The sequence below is a fragment of the Chaetodon auriga genome, chromosome 15, assembly GCF_051107435.1.
Source record: "Chaetodon auriga isolate fChaAug3 chromosome 15, fChaAug3.hap1, whole genome shotgun sequence".
In the NCBI taxonomy this organism is placed as follows: domain Eukaryota; kingdom Metazoa; phylum Chordata; class Actinopteri; order Chaetodontiformes; family Chaetodontidae; genus Chaetodon; species Chaetodon auriga.
The window spans coordinates 18,966,143-18,981,427 of record NC_135088.1 but is presented as its reverse complement, the minus strand read 5'-3'; the positions used below and the strand labels follow the sequence as shown (position 1 = coordinate 18,981,427).

The 15,285-nt window shown below is 43.0% G+C and overlaps 1 protein-coding gene across 1 annotated transcript; it reads right to left on the bottom strand.

The window, feature by feature from the left end:
• Window positions 1-1,999: 1,999 nt before the first annotated feature.
• On the bottom strand, window positions 2,000-11,209 carry ripk4 (receptor-interacting serine-threonine kinase 4). The gene is made up of 8 exons (XM_076750756.1): window positions 10,946-11,209; window positions 8,182-8,473; window positions 7,121-7,269; window positions 6,739-6,788; window positions 5,102-5,260; window positions 4,731-4,846; window positions 3,818-4,058; window positions 2,000-3,695 (listed from the first exon to the last, which is right to left on the bottom strand). The coding sequence occupies exons 1-8, from the start codon at window positions 11,203-11,205 to the stop codon at window positions 2,446-2,448; spliced, it is 2,517 nt and encodes an 838-aa protein (XP_076606871.1). The 5' UTR covers window positions 11,206-11,209; the 3' UTR covers window positions 2,000-2,445.
• Window positions 11,210-15,285: the final 4,076 nt, after the last annotated feature.

Here is a 15,285-nt window from a genome sequence, read left to right as displayed (position 1 = left end):
AGCAAATGTTCTGTGCTTCACGGAGTCTTTGTTGTTGGTTCGTCAGAGAAAGAGGGGTGACTCAGCCAAATTGAAAAGTCCCTATCATAGTCAAACAAAGGAGCAACCAGACACCTTGTCTGACAAGACGGAAGTCGTTCAATCCTTGAGACACTACGAGTGACTCTTTGAGAAACAGTGAAAGCAAGAATTCTCTGTAGCTGCAACATATTGTAGGAGCTGAAGGCAGTATTGTACAATAATCTGCAAAAACTATTGATTTTGGTCTTGTATGTAGATATTCTTTATGATGCATCTAATGCTGTCAAATAGATAAAAACTACAGTATTTCTAAAATGTATGGAGTTGAACTATTAGGTTGCATAAAATGGAAATATGTATATAAGTTTAGCACAGTTACTCTCAGAATTGTACTTAAGCGCAGTATTTGAGGGTACTTAGCTATTTTCCATCACTGTATGTACATGTGTCGGCTACACACTAAACTGTGTGTAGCCGACCGTCCACAGGCCTGAGGAGTACAGCTTGACTTTATCGACCTGGCAGGCATTTCGAACAGCCGGTTACACCACATCCTGTCAGGAAAAAAACTAAAGATAATCAAACCAGCAAAAACAATCCAGAGCTTAATTTGTGTGGCAGGAGAAAATGCCATTGGCTGGTCCTCAGCATAATGGAATCTGGGCCCCAGGCTGGTTTTCTTCACTCAAGGCCTTATGACTAATGTGATAGTAAGGACTGGTTCTGTGTGAAGAATAGGTTGAACTCTGAATGAACAGTAAGAAAAGGAAAGAGAGAGAGAGAGAGAGAGAGAGAGAGAGAGAGAGAGAGAGAGAGAGAGAACTGTAAGACAGAAAGGACAAAGACACAATACTGCAAGTTACTGTATAACACAAACCTAACCTACGAGTCTGTCAAACATATCAAACATACAGGAACAGCGGTCTTGACAGGAAATGGAGATTAGTCAACAGCACAGCCATTATCTTCCTCATACCTGGAGCTGAGGCACATCACCAGGCAACAGATTACACACATTTCACCAGTCATTTTCTGACTCTCTGCAAACATATAAAAACAGGACAATTACAAGCCACCCATACTCAGTTTCCCCGATTATGAAAAGCTGAGCCCTTGAGGCGTCAGGGATGGTGTGTTGGTTTTAGTAAGTGATGAAAAATTAAAGTGGTTTAAAGAATTAGCCAACAGGCAGGGATTGCAGGTAGAACATCAGCACCCCTTCTCACTCATCTATCATCCTACAGCATGTGATCCCCCTCAGGGGCAGTTCCCATGGTCTGTACCAACCTGAGCATGCTCTGTGGGGTCTGGAGCAGAGTCATAATAATAACATCACAGGTGAGGCTGCAGATGCAGACATGCCAACTCTGCCTGACTGAATTCTTGCACACATGCAGGTGGAGCAGTGGTGAGAACAAACTCAAAGTTTTCAAAAAACACTTTCACTTCCTTTGGAGAACTAGACTGACTTAAAAAATCTATGAAGAAGAGCACATTTCATTCTCAGTGTTTAAACATTCAAATTTTATAATGTCTTGATGCTAACAAAGGGTTTGTTCCCATGTTCAGAAATCAAATTGGATTGAATTAAAACCAGAATTTAAAATTGGCCTGTCTCAACAGGTCTCAAGAAAACAAATTCTTAAGAGTGCTTTGAATAAGCTTTTGCATGTTTCTCGATAGTAATCTTACATTTTGTAAATTACAAAGTTTCATGTTTGCCTTAAAAGTTGTCTAAACTGGGTCTGATAATTAGTACCATTTCACTACCATACACTGTGATGAAACTGACACAGACTATTAATTATTTTGTTTGTTCCTTTTTTTGCAGTAGCACAAAATTCCTTGCTTGCAAGTTATGTGATCATATGCCTTGAAAATGGAACATTTTCAGTGTCAGGGTCCAAATGACAAAAAAGCAACAAGGTCAAACAAAATAAAGGGTTTAAAATGTTTTAATGGTGATGTAGCACTGATATGTAACAGGTACAGAACACTGAAGGTCAAAGTTTTTTATTAAGGGGATGGCTCTGATGATCTACAGCATTCATCTATTAAGGCTTGTTGCCAAAGTTCGTGCTCTATAAAATATAACTTACAGGCATACCAGCTACAGTGCAGCATAGTGAAAGGTCCCCAAAGGTAGCTGGTTTCCTAATCAAAATCAGAAAATGTGGTCGTTAAGTAAAAAAAGTAAACAAAGTCTAAATTCAAACACATCCTATTTACAGTGTACATATTTACATCAAAAGCTTGTACAACCATTTAGAAATACCTGCAGTGCTCAAAGGGCTTTTACCGTTCAAAAAACTCTCTTAAGTTTGGATTGACGCCCACCCTCCGCCCAACTCTGAGGCACCGGTGGAGTATTAAAAATGACTGTGAAGACAGTTCTGTACAGTTGTGGCAGAGTCTTTGCTATCGTTAGCAGGGTGCTGAGGCACACTGTGAGCTGCTGGATTGAAGGCAGTCTTTGTCGTTGTGCTCTGTCAGTTTGAGAATGACGACTCTCCTCTGCAGCTGCTTAGCCTCTGGTGGTGCGGGCTGTGCAGCTACTGGTTGCACTGAGCTCTCAGTAACTAAGTCTTTGCAGTCCTGCGGCAGCAGCATAGTGATGATGTTTGTGTATCCACCCTGCACTGCCAGGTGCAATGGGCTCAGCCCCTGCTCGTCTGACAGAGCGCCACCATCTGGACAGTGAAGGAGCAGCTCTTTCAGGACTTCGCAGTGTCCGTTCTCTGCTGCCAGGTGGCAGGGGGTGCGTAGCGCTGGGTTAGATCTGTAGGGGTCTGCCCCCTCTTCTATCAACATCTTGACTGTGGCCAGGTGGCCCCGCTGGGAGGCTAGGTGGAGAGCAGTGAGTCCATGGGCATTCTGGGCATGGATGTCCGCCTGGTGTTTGATCAAGAGGCGAGAGGTGCTGGTATGACCTGTTTCTGCCGCCACGTGTAGGGGTGTGTTCAACCCAGCAGACGTCGTGTGAACATCCGCTCCTAATTCAATCAGGATCCGTGCCACTCTGTATTGCCCCCTCTGGGATGCCAGATGCAGTGGTGTGCGGCCATCTGTTGTCTGCCCGTCCACGTTGGCGCTGGCCTGTTTGACCAGCAGTTTGACGATGCCCAGATGACCTTGCCAGGCAGCCAAGTGCAGCGCTGTCCAGTTGTCCTTACCCTTGATTTGAACATCAGCACCACGGCTCAGCAGCACGCGGATTACGTTCTCCTGGCCGTGCTGGCATGCAACATGAGCTGGCGTGCGTCCTTGGCCATCAGCCTCGTTGATGGCCGCCCCCCGGTCCAGCAGCAGCCGTGTCATGGCCTCATCCCCATTCTGGGAAGCCCAGTGCAAAGCTGTGTACTGGTCTTCATCCTTGGCATTGACGTTGGTGCTGCGTCGACCGAGCAGAAGTTCTGCCAGGGGCTTCAGGTGTCTCTCCGTGGCCACGTGCAGGGGTGTGGAGCCACGGGCATTTGCAAGGTTGGGATTGGCATTGTTCAGGAGGAGGAACTTGACGGCTTCTTCATTGGCCAGGGTGATGGCGTGGTGGAGTAGACTGTCTCCTCCATCGAGTAGAAGATCTACATCCTGAGGCTGGAGGATCTTCATCAACTTGGCAGTGTCTTTGGTCCTGATGGCCTCACACAGCTTCCGTCTCTGGACCTCAGCAGAGTCTGGGCAGAAAGAAATGGATGGGTTTGAAGCAAAAATCCCATCTAACCATTGAACATCCATATGGTATTTTTAGGTTTACAAGAATAATAGATGCAGCTTTAGGTTTTTATTCAGCTCTTACCACATGTGCTTTCCTTCTCAAAAGACAGTGTGATGGAGTCTTGGGAGGAGAAGGCTGAATCAGCTGAGGAGATACCAGACAGTCTCTTGCAAGTGTTCTCTTTGCTGTGGCAGCTATCTTCCTTCACTCTATCAAAGCTCCTAGAGATCCCAGAGTCCACTTGGCTCAACAACTCTGACAGGCTGTAATCTTTTTCTGGCAACATGGCTGACTTTGGACGCACCAGCTTGCTGCCTTTAACCTGCAAAGCAAAAGTCAGATAAGCATATTTGGATGAGCTGGTCCTCAACACTCTGCGCATTCCATTACCTTAATACTCAGGTACGTAGCTGCCACTCTTACCCAAAACACTTACAGTACAATGCCTATTGAGTGCTGTCACTGTGACAATTTACTGAAGTTAAGATCGATCCAATCACAAACACTTGAACATATACGGAAGTTCAAACCAGCTTATCATCTGTCCCCACAGACAGATATCATTCAGTAACAGCTGTAACCTCTCATCGGCAGGATGTTTGGCGTTAGTCACATATAAAACAGCACGGAAATGACGCAGGTCAAACAATCCTGTCACTCAACATTCCTATTTTGTGATGCAATGGTTGTTAAAGAACATTTACACAACTTATGACTTTAAAAGTCATAATCATGTCTGGAGCACTTCAGTGATAAGCCTCACGCCGTCTGGATGTAGAGTTACACATGAGTGGAAAATACATACAGTCAGACAAAAAGACCTCTCGTCTTGCTCAAGTAAAGCAACAGAATATGAGAGGTTCGCACGATCCATTATGAAATCCTGCAAAAAGGTTTACAAAAACACATGGCTGTTTTCCAGAGAGGAAAACATCATTGAAGCACAGGTTTTTTTTCATCCAGAGTCAGTTAATATGGTGTCGTCGTGCTGTACCTGGTCACTAGTCAGCGTGTTTGGGGATGTTGGCTCTGGCTCTGGCGTTGATAAGGTTGGTGTCTTGGGCTCCTCTTGAGGTTTAGAGCAGAGCTCCTCAGCTTCAGATGTGATTTCTGTAAGGACAACAAGTCTACGTCAGTTTTCAGTCATACCAGCTAATAAAGACAGAAAAACAAAATAACAGCAGCACTAAAAGTAGAAGACAAAAACCTCAATTTAACAGACTGCTGCACATCAATTTAAAGTGTGCATCATCCTCAGTGTCTAGATAAAAGAACAGGACCAGTTTGATATTGATTTACTTGCTATTATCATCATAATAAAAGAAGGTTGGCATTTGTTTGTTGTAATAGAAAGGCATAATTTACCCTGGAAGCTGGGTCTGGCATTAGGACTTGTGGTCCAGCAGCGCTGCATGAGGCTCAGGAATCCTGTACAGGCTGAGGGTCGACAGCGTGGCACAGCACCCAGGTCTGGACGCACCCCCTTCACCACCTTCACCATGATCTGAAGGATGTTGTTCTCTCCTAGGGGTAAAACAATCAGAGGTTTTATACAAAAAAACACATAAAGAAAACACAATTTGTCAGTTTTGTTTCATATCTGTGGGGTGCATTTATCTGATCTGAAGGCTTATTTTCTGATGTGGACATATGGTTTGAAGATATGCAACATGCTGCAGTTTATGACCATATAAGGTGTAGGAAGGTGCCAGTGCCTACACAGGGTCACTTATGCACGCTTTATCACCATCTTCCTGTGTGCTCAGATAAGGTAGTGTGTGTTGTTGTTTCCCATGGGAGTAAAATGGAAAAGCTCCGAGCAGTTCCTGGTCTGGCCTCTTTCTATCTGACTGTGGGATCAGCCCAGTCAATGATTCAGAACAAACAGGTAGAGGCCTTAATCACAGGTACTTCACCTCCTATTGTAGCCTTAATACCCATCGCAGGTGGAGGAGGAAGACGGGAAGGGATCATAACCAGGCCATTTCTCACTTTTTAATTATGTCTGGATCAACATAGGCGGTGCCAGTGCCAACCTGGAAAACCTCATCAAGACACTGGTCTTCACGAGGAGCCAAATACCTTGAAGTGAGCTGCTACTTGATATGTCTGGGAAAAAATACACTCTATTTGCCAGTCTAGCCCTGTCCAAGTGCCTGCTCTGGAATCCACTGAGTAAACACATACAGTACAGCACCTGTGCACACACACACACACACACACACACACACACACACACACACACACACACACACACACACACACACACTCTCACACACCTTAGGTTATGTATTTAGTGGAAATTCTGAAAACCAAATCCTGCAAGGAAAATTTTAAAAATAGATGAGAAGTTAGGAGGGATGAAAATAAGTCCAAATTGACTGTCAAATGTTTGACTTACGAAGTAGAAAGTATAAAAAAATATCTCATAAGTCTTATTTGCATAGACTGGACGGTTTGGAATATTTTTGTAAATTTTTCTGATATCAATATTTACAAATGATAGAGCAAACATAGAATAAATCACATTAACGTGCCTAAGAACAGCTTCACAGAGCTGTGACCATGGCTGTAGCCTCCTGATGATTACATGCTGTTTGAAATCATTCATTTGGAAAACACATTTTGCAACTACTAAATCAATCAAGTACCATTTATTTCCTTTTATTTTTTGCATTCTTAACTTTTTTTATTTTCTTGGAATGGCTTAAATAAAAAATCTTAAACGCACAGAATGTAATTTTTGCTGCGAGGGCTCATTGAATGAAAACCAGAATAAAAGTTGTCTTATATTCAGAAGATGAGATAATGTAATAATAGTGTTGTGTAGTATGTGAGACCACAGATGGACCCTAACCTGCATATCATCTGGTGTTTCCTGCGTTTTCCTGGAAATTATAGCAACTGGGGGGTCTAGACGTTTTTAGCCATTTTAATGCAGAAATGTTACATACTGTTCCTTTAAAATCTCCAGTGGTTTCATGTATTAATAGTTCTCTCACCTTGGTAGGGTTTCTTCTGTGTGAGAATCCCCCAGATGACGATGGCAAAACTGAAATAGAGGCAAAATGAAAGGAAAAGCTGTCAGTAAATGGAAATGATGAAACAGTGTCAGATCATCAAAACTTTTTATTGGGGGTGTGGTTATAAATATCTTCTCCTCCCTTTTAATACACTTGAGTCTTTTTAAGAAAGTGAAATCAATCTGCGTCCATTATTTTAAACATGGTTTAACTAATTACCTGCCAAATCCATCTCCTACATTTGATTAACCTTGACCTTGACTTACAAAAGTAGAGAAAAGGCGGACAAACACCTATCCCAAAACTAACAAATGCATTCACAGAAAAAGATTGCGTGCAAACCGCGAGGTAAAAACCCCACCTGTATACATCATGCTTGGTGTCCGACACTCTGTCCTTTTCAATGATGCTCTCTGGGGGCAGGTAGGCAATAGTGCCGCAGAAGCCGTCTCTACTGATGTCATCAGCCCGTGACAGGCCGTTCCAGCGGGCCAGTCCAAAATCAGATATCTGAGGTAGAGACATATCAGATAAGACCAAAAACAGAGCAACCTCGCCGCCTTTCTCATGAACGACCGTGACACTGATGACTAACTTAGCCCACTGAGTGTGACAGGTTGCTAAGCTCTTATTATGTGCACTCAGTGGTATGATGAGGGCAACACAGCCATGTCCCAGCCTGTAGGAGAGGAGAGGCCCTTCACGTTTGTGTTGACGAGTGCACACCCACACACACACTCATGTACGCACACACATACACACACACACACACACACACACACACACACACACACACACACACACACACACACACACACTCACAGAGGAAGAATTAACAGGAGCTGTATTAATCCTGTCTGGACAGGCCCAGGTGAGGTGTTTACATCCAGGTATTAAACTCTAGAAATGATGGTTCCCACCCATTGCTCTCAATACAGTTGAGCTGTTCAGAGGTTGGACAGAGGCTGAGAGACACCTGTCTACCCGGAGTGTGTGCGGGGCTGTCCTTTTAAAATGGATGAAAGGGAACAGCAAGCCCCCCCGACAGCTGAAATTCCTCCTAAAAGCCTAAAACTGTGACTTTCAATTAGCTTTGATGCAAAGATTACTGTGATGTGACTTCACATCTGTCTTAGAGCAACAAAAACATTTAATCACTATGCTTCATAGGAGCTCTATGAATATGCAATTTCAAGGAGTTGATTTTACACGGTCATTGATTATTTTACACATTGTTACTGCGTAGCAAAACCTTAGGTTGCAGCTGTTCTGATCAGGAATTTTTTTTGACAATCAATAATTTTGAGTGCATTTTTTGCAAACAGACAAAACACATCTAAACAAACACTGATCTGAATATGACCTTTTTCTGGCATTGATTTTAATGTTGCCTTTAAGAAGGATTTGTAACAAACTCTCTACCTTGACGTGATAGTGAGCATCCAGCAGGATGTTGGCCGGCTTCAGGTCCAGGTGGAGCAGCGGTGGGTTCATACAGTGCAGGAAGTTCATTCCCACCGCGGTCTCGTGAATGATGCGGAAGCGGAGCTCCCAGGGCAGCGGCTCAGTGGCCAGCAGGGTCTCCAGGGAGCCAGTCTCCATGTACTCCATGACGAGGCCCTGGGGGTCCTCACAGATCCCATACACAGGCAGGATGTATCGGAACTTTGCTGCCTCCATCTTCTTAGCCTCCTCGAGCAGCTCTGAACGCTCCCTGTGATTGAAGACAATATTGATTACATCATTTTTATGCGACATTTATGTTACATTTTCTGGCCCTCAGTGAGTCAGGCTCCTCTGCTGGAGTGACTAAGCAGTTATAAGAACTGCAAACAAACAGTTGCTGAAATGAGATGAAACATTCTTTTCAAGGCATTTATCTTAGCTTATTTTTAACTAGTCCTTCCACATTCATTGGCTCACAGATGGTCATCAAATCAATCATCTCATAAAACATTAACCTAACGATTCTGAGGTCATGCTTCGCTCACTGAGCTGCAATATTTCGCATAACTTTTGTCCCAACCCAAATTCCAGCACATTACACATTATCCTTACTGAGCCTCCAGCTTTGCAAAATGTTTCTTAGCATTAACCTTTGAGGCTGTAAAAGTGTGATCTCTGCTGATGTCGACAATTAATTTACGACCGTTCATCCCGAGCATGTGGACTGTGTTGTTAACTGTCCAGCGGCTTTTTGAAGGCCTTGAGGACATTCCAGCACAGCATGGAATGCATCAGGAGAGCTTTAAACAGAGCTCTTGTTCTCTGTTGCTCAACCTTTGCAAAGCTCCCTTTATCAGTCCACCGGCCCTGCTGACATGCCTCAAACACACTGTGCAGGGCATTAATGACCTCAGTGCACATATCTCCAGCAAAGGTTGCTTTAAAAAAAAGTCAAATCTTAATGAGGACAGATGAGAGGAAGATAAATCACTAATGGTTGTATTCATAGGAATGTGCTTCAAATGCAGAATTAGGTGAGCTGTTTTTCTACCATTAATGAAATGAAATTAGATGCAGAGAATAGACTCCTCCGACTCTATTATGTGCAAAGTGTATCAGGTTACTGAAAGAGTCATGTTCTATAGAAGGAACCCCGGCTATAATTCTCCTTTATAATCAGTACAAGTGAAGGAGGTGCAAGCCCCCAAATCTGCCAGGCCGGAATAATCAAACATGATATGGGAGAATGGGCAAGTGCTTGTTTGCTAAATCCTTCATCTAATCCAAAGTGCTCTTCAGACGCTCTTCAGAACCAAACAATGTCTCTGCTTTATCAGAGAGGCCCGGTAAGACCGGTTTTACAGCTTCTTTTATTGTTGGTGCCACACAGCGGCAGCCTGCAACTTAGGCAGACAAAGGTGGCTTTGAGTCCCTGCTGCTGGATGTGTGGGTCAGCGAAGGCTGCAGGCAAATGGCTGTTTATGTACTTTGCAGATGTTTGGAGATGATAACATCTTTGGTTCAGGTTCAGCGGATGCTTTAAGTTGCACCACAGGTTCTGAGAGGATGTCACTCCTCTACTTTTTTTTTTTTTTTGTTGCAAAAGCTGAAATCGCCTCTTCCTGTTTGTTAGTAATGTTTTGGTGACCGGATGAATGATCATAATCTGATATCAGACAATCCAAAATAAATAAATAAGTTGAGTGATCAATCGAGGAAACACATTTACATAGCTGTGTCTGGGATTTAAATCCCAATCTCAGTTTAGAAAGGACAGACGCAGCTCTGGCAATTAATTCAAGTCTTTTGTTGAATTGCCTAAAATCACTCAGAAAATGAGGAATGAATTATTTGTAGACAATCAAGAATCAAAGAAAATTCAAGAATAGTTCTTCTTAGTCTAGATAGGTGTGTGTGTGTGTGTGTGTGTGTGTGTGTGTGTGTGTGTGTGTGTGCGTGCGTGCGCATGTGTGTACGCAGCTGAGAAGAATGGAAACTTCCATTGTTTCAAATCACACAGTAATCTGTGTGGCTGAAGGGGTCGACCCACATAGAAGTCGACACCGGTCACGCTCTGTCTCTCAAAGGTAAGATTCATGGTTATGCAGGGTTCAAAAGGGTTGTGTAATCTTTTGTGGCACCTGGGGGAGAAAAGACCACCTTGCTGCCCTCATTGAAATGTGCATTATTTAAATCCCTCCTTGAGGTCAGTGGATAAAAACTTGACCGTTGAGTGGGGAAATCAGTGGGTAACGTTTGATGTTTGAGTCTGGTTAGAGTAGGTAAACAGATGGCCCTGAGCAATGTGGACTTACTTTACCCTTGGGGATGAATCAGCAAGTCAATGCTCCCTGCAAACACAACTACACGGTGTCTAAACCTGACCTCTTTCAGCTGCACTGTGTGCCCAGACTGGCAGTAAATGAGTCATACACGATTCCTGGTGTTCACCTCTCAAGGACTCTGAAGCACTGAGTGACTTTTCACCAGCAGTCATAATCAAAACCTCCTCCTGTCTACTATTTGGCCATAAACTGGCAATCAAATGATAAACCTGAGACACCAGAACTGGTTAAAGGCAAATTTGTACTCACAAGGACCAAATACACAGGTAAAAAACCATCAGAAGAACATCTGAACTGTGCTGCTATGCTCCTACATGTTGTTTTACATTACTTCATGTCATTTCACATATACATAATTCAAAGATAATACATGTGGCTCAACAGCTGTGACTTACTTGTCATCCACATGAAGGCAGGGAGGGCACTTAATAGCCAGCCATGTTTTCCACTGTACGTGCCGGACTTTGTATACTTGTCCAAATCCACCTGAGCCTATTTTCTCCCAGCTGCCAAACTCAGAGCAATCAAAGGTCCTTAGCAGCCCCATATTCCCATGTGGAGAATCCGGGACATCCATATCCGTGTTGAGAAACCCACCAGCAGAGTAAACTCCTTTTTTATTCGTCTCCAAGGCACAATCTGGGCAAGTGAACATACACACCGACCTGCCGCTTCTGAGCTCTTCCTTATTTTTCCCCTTGTCAAGCTCACTGTGGCCCCTCCCTCTCTTCAGGTGAAAGGAGGGGGTTGGGCCTGCTGCTGTGACTTCACTTCCTGGTTTTGAAACACAAGGAAAAGATAGAAAACCAGGCACCATGCTGCCACAATGTCTTCAGACATGCTTTCTAGATGCCCTGAAGTCTCAGGCTTTCTCATATTTCTGCCATGAAAAGGAGAGAATGATCTTTGCCATGAGCCGAGTACATGAGCCCAGGAATGTGTCATTTCATAAACATACCTTTGTCCCCGTGTAGACCATTATCCAACTAAAGCCCCCTGAGGTAAGGAGAGGCAATATGTCATAACAATAAGTGGGTTATGTGATATTAACCAGATGGTTTGGGAATGTGTGGACTCATCTTCTCAGCACAAACCCAACCAGCCGAGGGATTATCATGTTCTTTCATAGCTGTGGATTGTCATTACATGAAATTTGCCAGTGGCAGAACTGAACTGAACACACACACACACACACACACACACACACACACACACACACACACATAAATCAATAAACAGAAAAAGCAGCCATGTAGCTGATATGGAATCGGTGTTTTGATCAAGGACACTTGCACATTAGATGTCCCTTGGTGGTAAACTGTAAATGATTCATTTATTTGCTTACCGCAAACCAAGGATATAGCGTAGGTTTAATGAGCCTTATCTCAGATTACTCAGTGTCATAGAATACTGTACATCCAAAGCAGTTATCTGGAATGATACATGGCTGCAATGATGCACATGTTTTCCCCAGGGAAACAACTTGCCGTGAGTCCCTGCATGTTGGACATCACATTGAAATGTCACTCAAATATAAGCCCCCAACACCTGTTAGGAACTGTAACTTACACAGAAACCAACTGCAGATCATTACTGGGGCCTCTTAGAGATTTTGGCTAAAAAAAAAAAAATTGTGAAACCCTATCTTTAAGGACTGTAAATTACACAAACTATTGGGTGGGTCAGGAGGTTAAATGAGAACATAACCAATTACAGCCACAGACTGAGTGAAACAAGCACAGGCAGCGGCTCTGTGGCTTCTGATGAACCTGAGAGCTGCAAATATGTGGACTCCAATCCCCAGAGTCCACCTGGTAAAAATCTAAATCACATCTGATGATGTTCCAGCCTGAGGTGAGGCCAGAGGTCTCAGTGTGTTGGAGGATGAAAGCCGTCATGTTGATGTTGCTATTTGATCTTTAAAGAGGACAAAATGCAATTTAGTGCATCTCAACAAACATAATTCTTTATTTTGTATTATTGTTTGTTTTCTGGTTAAAAACCCTTCCTGTGTTTACCTCTACTTCACTGCCATAACACATGAGGTCATGCTTTTACCCTACTCCACCCTGCTCTTCAGATTTAATTAGGAAACTGGAAAGACGAGGTGTAAAGATTAACTGTAAATATGTCATCAGGGAGGCTGTTGAGAGAGTAAGCTCATCTCATTGGTCCATGAGCAGTTAAAAGGTGAAAGTTGGCGTTCAATGTGAACGAGCGTCCTTTGAGGTGTTAGCCCACCCATCCTGTTACATGGAAATGTATTCTCCTGGGCAGCATCACACCTCTTGATCATTGGAATCAAAGAGGAGCTTTTATTGGTGTGCTAATTAAATCAGCCCTTTTTACCTGCTTCATCGCTCGGATTAAAAACAAGACAATAAATCAGGACCGTCCACTTTCCCCCGCTGTGAGAGAGCAGGCAAATGAGCATGACTCAGCATGAGGGGAAGATTTGACTAAATTTATGTTAGAGTTCATATTTATAACACATCATGCCTTCATTCATCAGTCCTGAGATATAAGAACAAACCAACAAACCACAACCAGTATCTTACATTTTTGGAACATTATATAATAAATCTCAGCTTGTGACAGCATGTTAGATCACGGCTGCTCAGGTATGTGCTGACATATGATTTAAAGTCCAGATCCTTTCCAGCGTATTTTCTCCCTCCCATCCAGCCCTTTCCTCAGGGGTTCTTTGAAGCATATGTATGGGCATGCAAATAAGGAGGCAGCAGACGGGGTGGAAAGAGTTCTGGATGAAAGCTCTTTATCCCAAATCTGGAAAATCTTGTTTTGAAGACCTGGTTTTTAGCAGATTGAGAATAATGTCTTAGTAGGAAAAAAGATATTAAATAATCCATTTATTTAACTGTAAATATTCAAGTTTATTGACATTATTCAGTTTCACCCTCTGTGTCTATTGCCATCTGCTGGAAGATACACGTTAAAGCATTTAGCTCTGTGATAAGACCTGAGTGCTCAAACAGTTTTAAAGACATATATCTGCCAAAGTGCTCGAGCTAATTCAACATTCTGAATACTGGAGGAAAGAGTAAATGTTACTAAATCTGGCTGTGGCGAAAGTATAACAAATGTTTTATTTTTTCTGTGGAGGTCAGTGCTGGGTTACAATACCTCTCCCTGCTCTCAGCAAACAGCTGTGTAAGAGCTGTCCAGCATGAAGCATTAGTAGATAAGAAGAGGATGAAATGTTTCAACGGTGTGGTATTTATAGAAAATACTGTCACTCCTCGCAGTCGTGATTTATATATATGCTAATATTGTTTCCAAAGGATTTAAGAAAGGATAGCTGTAACTAAACTCAAGTCACCCACACTGACATTTGCAGAATGAAGTCTGTTCAGGCTGGTGTTTATGTGTCTGATATTACAATTACAGTCATTTGGCAGACGCTTTTATCCAAAGCGACGTACATGTGAATTCACACACTGATGGTGCAGCATCAGGGGCAGTTTCGGGGTTCAGTATCTTGCCAAAGGATATTTTGGCATGTGGACTGCTGAGGCTGGGGATCGAACCACCGACCTCCTGATTGGCAGACAACTGCTCCACCTCCTGAGCTACAGCCAAACCAGCAAATTCATCCTGCACATGATGAGAATCCAGATCCAGGATTCATACTACTCCAATTTCCATTAGGGGAGACCTGGTGGAGGTTGTGCAGGAGTAAAAATACCTGGGTGTCCACCTGGACAACAAACTGGACTGGACCAGGAGCTCTGCTGCTGTCTACAAAAAGGGCCAGAGCTGGTTCGCTTTCCTGCAGAGGCTCAGGTCCTTCGATGTCAGCAGCACCATGCTACGGGTGTTCTCTGAATCTGTGGTGGTCTGCTGGGGCAGGAGCCTCAGGGTGACCGACACCAACAGACTCGATAAACTGATTCAGAAAGCCAGCTCTGTCCTGGGGGTGGAGATGGACTTTCTCTTGGAAATTGCAGAGAGGAGGATGCTGTCAAAACTCCTCTCCATCGTGGACACGGTCTCTTTACTCTTTATTATTTTACCTACCATTTGCATTTACCATTGGCACATGCACATTTGTACACATTTGCATTTGCACATTTGTACAAGTATTATGGTCATGTCATCTTTATTGTAGTTTGTAACTTTGCAGTTTATTCTTCCTCTTATTTTTTTTTTTTTAAGTATTTCACTCTTTGTAGCAATTTGGACTGCAACAAAGCAATTTTCCTGACACCAATAAAGTTTTCTGAATTTGAATCTAAATTTGATGTCATTCCAGTGAAGAAGCACACGATCTTGAAAGATAATCCCATATTGCGTCAGATGTAGAAGCAAAGAAAGAACATTAGTTTTCAGAAAGCTATTCATGTTTTCACAAAATCAGTGTTAGAAATCAATGTTCATTTTAGCCAGTCTGTCTTTTTAATGTCGAATCAGCTCTCTTGTTAACATCTTTAAGAGGGAACATGCACAATACTAACTGTGATTTTGTTTTTTTTTCTAGCACAGAAACATACGTTCCAAGGTTTATTTTCAGGATCCTTTTCTTTTATATTTAGAAAATTCTCAGATGTGAAGGATTTATTGATGTATCGAACGTATATAATACACAGTGAATGTGGTTGTTGCTGATTATTGTTACGAGTTTACTTTTCCTGTCTTTGAAAAGGACGCGTTGCCAGACTGCTCCTTATTTGTATGGGCTGGGTGTGTACACACACACACACACACACACACACAC

What these genes read in the sequence shown, in the direction of transcription:
- ripk4 (XM_076750756.1), bottom strand. Translation starts at nt 11,205, where the DNA reads ATGTTCACTTGCCCAGATTGTGCCTTGGAGACGAATAAAAAAGGAGTT. An exon ending in ATGCTCACTATCACGTCAAG is followed by an intron (nt 7,270 to 8,181) that starts GTAGAGAGTTTG and finishes TCTCTACCTCAG; the next exon opens with ATATCTGATTTTGGACTGGC. An exon ending in TGCCAGACCCAGCTTCCAGG is followed by an intron (nt 4,847 to 5,101) that starts GTAAATTATGCC and finishes TTGTCCTTACAG; the next exon opens with AAATCACATCTGAAGCTGAG.